This window comes from Talpa occidentalis, unplaced genomic scaffold (assembly GCF_014898055.3).
Source record: "Talpa occidentalis isolate TD23 unplaced genomic scaffold, MPIMG_talOcc4v2.1 talOcc4.16, whole genome shotgun sequence".
Classification (NCBI taxonomy): domain Eukaryota; kingdom Metazoa; phylum Chordata; class Mammalia; order Eulipotyphla; family Talpidae; genus Talpa; species Talpa occidentalis.
Window position 1 is genome coordinate 35,911,831 of NW_023601653.1, and position 5,392 is coordinate 35,917,222.

A 5,392-nucleotide genomic window follows, 5' to 3' on the forward strand; every position below is an offset into this window, starting at 1 on the left:
AAGAGCTCATCCAGTGAATGGAGGCTTTCTTCTCATGGGGAGGCTAGATGATGCAGGAAAGCAAACTGAGCCAGCATGGCCAACTGTGGGAGTGTAGATGTGGAAAGAGCAGATATTCTGGAATTGAATCCGGAATCTTGCCTTTTCCTTGCTCTTCAGATGCTCTGTGCTCCATTTCCTGTAACACCTACTTGGGAAAATGGGCAGGAAATAATGCTTCATAAACAGATGGGTGGTAAGAAAGAAGCAGCAAGCACATGCTTTCCAGCTACATATTTACCAGGAAGATTAATTATTACCAGATGATTGGAGCATGGACTGGAGTCTCAGACTACCTGGCTTTACCTGCCTGCTCCACCACTCACTTGACCTTGGGCAAGGTAGTTAACCCTTCGAAGCCTCTGTTTCCTAGGTTACATAGTTGGGTAATATCGTAGTTATTTTGTTGTTATAAGAATTATAGGAGATAATCCCATAAGAGGTGCCCAATAAATTGGTGTTCAAAACCATAGTTGTATTGTACTAATAACTGGATTCTAATGGAGTGCTCTGCTGGCCAGAGAGTTATTTTATTCTGCACCAGACCCATTTAATTGCAGGGAGGGATGATTTTGATAGAGAAATTCTATCACATTGGTTCTGGTACATCTGACATCGCCAGGTGATAATGGTTTCTTCTCACAGGAAGCAGGCAGACAAGACTATTGGTTCTGGTTCTGAAGCAAAATTTTAAGTTCTTTAGATGACCCTTCCCATGGCAGGCTCCATACTTCTCGAAATTTTTTCTAGAAATTATCTCTAGTCACTGTTTGATATTTCTGTTAGAAATACATTGAAACTTGCCCTTCAGTGTCCCAAATGAGATAGGAAAATTATGAGTTACTGCCACCAAGGGCCTATAATTTATTCCCTGAAAGAAAATCATTAAATGGGTCAGAATACCTAACCCTGGGCAACTGTACAGCTCACTGGGCTCGCTGGGTTCATCCAAAATGCATGGACAGCTCTTTCCCTGCCGCCTCCGAGTAGCGCGCGCGGAGGCGGAGGCTCGGGTGCATTCAAGATTCGGCTCCACCCGTAATCCACCGCCATGGCCGAGGAAGGCATTGCTGCTGGAGGGGTAATGGACGTTAATACTGCTTTGCAAGAGGTGCTGAAGACCGCCCTCATTCACGATGGCCTCGCACGTGGAATTTGCGAAGCTGCCAAAGCCTTAGACAAGTGCCAAGCCCATCTTTGTGTGCTTGCATCCAACTGTGATGAACCCATGTACGTCAAGTTGGTGGAGGCCCTTTGTGCTGAACACCAAATCAACTTAATTAAGGTTGATGACAACAAAAAACTGGGCGAATGGGTAGGCCTCTGTAAAATTGACAGAGAGGGGAAGCCCGGTAAAGTGGTTGGCTGCAGTTGTGTGGTAGTTAAGGACTATGGCAAAGAGTCTCAGGCCAAGGATGTCATCGAGGAGTACTTCAAATGCAAGAGATGAGCAAATAAAAAAATTTGGCTAATCAAAAAAAAAAAACAAAAAAAAACAACCCCAACAAAATGCATGGACATACTGCCTGTCTGTCTACTCCAGCAATGTACACATTAGCTCCAGGCCACAGGAGACGACTTACATTTAAATTGGTTGAAGAAGGGCCTCCTCTGGTGGCGCAGTGGTTGAGCGGTGGGCTGGCGCAGAGACCTCTCCTGCGGCGCCCACTGCTCCCCTCAGCAGTGTATTTCAGTAGATCTGCCTGTTCTGCTCCCTGCTCTGGCTCTGGTGAATTCTCTCACCCTTCCGCGCTTCTGACTGTACCCAGTGCTTGTATAAATAAATAAATCTTAAAAAAAAAACTTGGTTGAAGAAAATAAAATAAAAAATCCACCTTTTCAGTTGCATTAGCTACATTTCTAGTATTCAACAGCTATATGTGTCTATTGGCTACCACGTTGGATAGTGCAAATAAGGAATATTTCCATCATTACAGAACATTCCGCTGAGGTACGCAGCTCTAAAGGTCAGTGCTATCTTGAGGCTCAGATCCATTCAGATGAGTGAAGAATTCTATTTTCACTTCAGGGCTGCAAGCGGTGGGGCTAAGATCTGAATATCTTTTAGCCGTGAATGTCAAGGGGAAAATAAGAGACCATAAAAATCTTTCATCTGGACTCTTATTAGTGTCCCTGAACTGTGTCATTGTGACTTTTAAGAAATGAAGTATGATCTAACCCAGCGAGAAGACTCATGTCTGCATTGTGCCAGATCTTAAGATGATGGTTCAATTCTCTCCCTGCCAACCTCACCCTCACCAAATACCATTTTATTGTTAGTAAGTCGAGCACACACTGAGAATCCAGAAGGGTGCTCACTCAGTTCTCTGGTAACAGGTCAAACTTTATGTTCTAATACAGGGAAGTGATTCTGGATATTACAGCCACAAGGACAGGGCCACGTGGGTATATCCCAATACTCCCCACCATGCAGCACAGCACCAACACCCTCCCTAACATCTTCTTCCCCCAAAGACAGTTCCTTAGTCATCGTTAACCCTTTCTCTTCCATATCCTGTCTTCCTTCCTATTATAGCTAAACTCCAGCTTGAGCTCTTGGTAAATCTCAGCCATTTCAGGCTCTGGTGATATTTATGGGCTGGGGCGGAGGAGGGTGGGAAGTTCCTTAATACCTTTGGAGAGGGAACAGGATAGTATAAGAGACCCTCCTGGTAGCCACAGAAGAAAGTAAACAGCACTCAGAACTTTTACACTTTTAAGAGAGGGGAAAAAAAAAAAAAAAAAGGCAAAACAAAACTTCCTGGTATCATTTTTCCAGTGTCTAGTATGCTCAGAATTTTTATCTCCTTCCTGGTCTTGAGTTTAAAGTTTTAAAAACTCCCTTTTGTTACTTTAGCCTCAGCGGTATTTAAGTTCTAGGAAAGAAGGCATAAAAAGACTTGTTCTGCCTCATTAGCAGCCTTGACTAGCCCACAGATTCACAGTGGTTGCTGCTTCCTCTGTGCCAAATCAAAGCAGCGAGAGCTCTGAATAGATGCATGGGAGAGTCTTAAATTATCCAAGCAAACAACAACTTTCCCATTTCCAAATTAAATAAATTAAAAGTAAGGTGGTTGCCCCACAGTTTAGTTCAAGTACAAGTAAACCCTCAAGTCTATGTTTGTGCAGTTCTTTGCTTTTTAGAAAAATCACCACCCCACCGTGTGATTTATATTTTTGCTCCCGGACTTGCCATCTTTAAGTTAATGTGCCTTTGCGCTGTGCTGTCACTGCTTCTGGAAGAAGCACACTAGTACCCCGGGGTTTTCAAGATCTGCAAAGAGTTGAAGCCACTCTCCAAATGAAATCTGCCTAGAAGCCCAGAATGTAAAAGAGACAGGAATGAAGCTGCTTAGTCTGAAGAGGGGAGCCCTGGCGGGTCCTCTGGGCTCCTGGGCATTGCTAAGAAAATTCAAGGCATGTAGAGCATTGTTAAGCCTACACTACTCCAGATAGACTCATTGGAACCTCCTATTAGACATTTCAATGTCAAGGGTGCTAGGAGTAGGGAAAATTATCATCTGCTACAAGCAGAGGAAATTTATCAAAGATATCAGTAACCATTATCTCAAGGACAAAGCAAGCTCAAGGAGCCTGAGCTTAAAAAGAATCATCGTCCACATATTTATTATTCTTCTGCAGTATCCAAGCAGAAAAGTGAACTCAACGCGGCTTCAATATTATTTAAATGCTATTGCCTTGTAAGGGCAGCTTCTGTACATGGACAGACAAATGTCCACAAGGCGAGTAAATAACCACCAAAAGATTCAGCAGAAAATAAATATCTCATTTTCAATTTATAAAACATTTACAAAATCATCGCTTAAAGATTGTGTACTATGGCATTTTATTTAAAATTGATAGTATTTTGGTATTAGGAGAAAGAAAGGAGTTAATGGCAGCTATAGGACAACAGAAAAAGAGAGAAGAAAAATGATCTTGAATAGTACTGCTCTGGAACGTAGGCCAGAGCAGGGGCCCTCTTGCCTGGGTCTAAGGATTCATTTCTCCTGATTTACATGCTTAATTTTTAGCTGTTACTGGATACATTTGTATGGATAATGGTAATAGAAGCTATTATTAAATTATCATAAAGCTGCCTTACCCCTTAGCATATGCCAGGAATATGAAAATAAGTAAGAAAGAACTTTCTAACCTCACTGACCTTAAATTCAAATGAGGGAAATAGATATTTATTTCCCATATCTCTTTGAAATGCCTTAGTGTCTCCATTTTACAGGTAAGGTCATTGAAGCTTACAGAGGGCAAAGGATAGAGGAGTCAATAGAATACTCTGGATATAAGAAACTTGTATCCTCAAACGACAATGTGGAGGAGAACCCAACCTATGTTGGACTGTTCTGTGACAGATCTGCAAATTAAACTTGTATGAAGTCATTGATTATTTCAGATAAGAATACTAACTAATGAGTAATAAATAAGTAGATAAATAAAATGAATAGGAATATCGAATACATAAAATGTGTGCTTTCTAATGAAATAACTGGTGAAAACTAGAATGTTCTGTACTCTGTATAGTGAGTCCAATTTTCTACTAACAAATTCCTATTTGACTTAAATTGGGCTCAGGTAACAGCTGTAAGTTTATGTAGCTAAATACTGAGTTTCATGTCCTTGATGGTGCACCAGGAAGTAAACATTGCTTTCTCTTTACCCTTTAATTTTACGCTTATAATTTCACTAGATGATACAATCTAATTCAAGTGGTCTCAAATTGTGCCCACTTAACTGAACTTTTACTTATTTCTTTACCTGTGATTATTTTATGTTCCTAAAACTAATTGAGTATCTTTTAAAACTAGGGTATCTCCATAAAGTTGTATTTAATTCCACTATTTTATTGTGAAATTTAAATGGTTTCATGTTTTGTTTTTGCCCTCTAAAACTTTCCTTTGCTTTGTTGTTAGCATGATTTTACCTAGGACCAATTAGACCAACCCTCAAGATCAACAGAATGAAATAAAATGACATCAGGATCTTGTGCAATCATTATAATTTTAGAAAAGTTACAGATTTCCAATAACAGAGGGAAGACTTACACAGTGGTAGGATGAAAAACCAGGGACCAGGTCTATGACACTCTTTTTTCAATGTATGGGACCCTGTGTTAAAAATAGAAAAAGCAGGCTCAAAATGTAGAGGCCCCATCCAGACTTAATATCTAACCTAATTATAGCTTTAGTCTTTCCTAAAAGGGTAATTTTAAATCAATTAATCTGGAGTTTCCTAATAAGCACTAACAAGCTAACTTGCTACCTTCCCTATAGGGAAGGTGGCTTTGTCTGAAGCAATCTTTCTTTTGGTAACAACCTCCTTCTACCCTCTTTCTCAC

At 40.6% G+C, this 5,392-nt stretch overlaps 1 protein-coding gene across 1 annotated transcript; it reads left to right on the top strand.

Moving 5' to 3' along the window:
- The first annotated feature begins 1,037 nt into the window (after positions 1-1,037).
- LOC119248291 (40S ribosomal protein S12-like) lies at positions 1,038-1,504 on the top strand. Its single transcript, XM_037515252.2, has one exon. It carries the CDS (start codon positions 1,091-1,093, stop codon positions 1,487-1,489), a length of 399 nt encoding a protein of 132 aa, XP_037371149.1. The 5' UTR covers positions 1,038-1,090; the 3' UTR covers positions 1,490-1,504.
- Positions 1,505-5,392: the final 3,888 nt, after the last annotated feature.

Coding starts and splice junctions, on each gene's coding strand:
- LOC119248291 (XM_037515252.2), top strand. CDS start 1,091: ATGGCCGAGGAAGGCATTGCTGCTGGAGGGGTAATGGACGTTAATACT.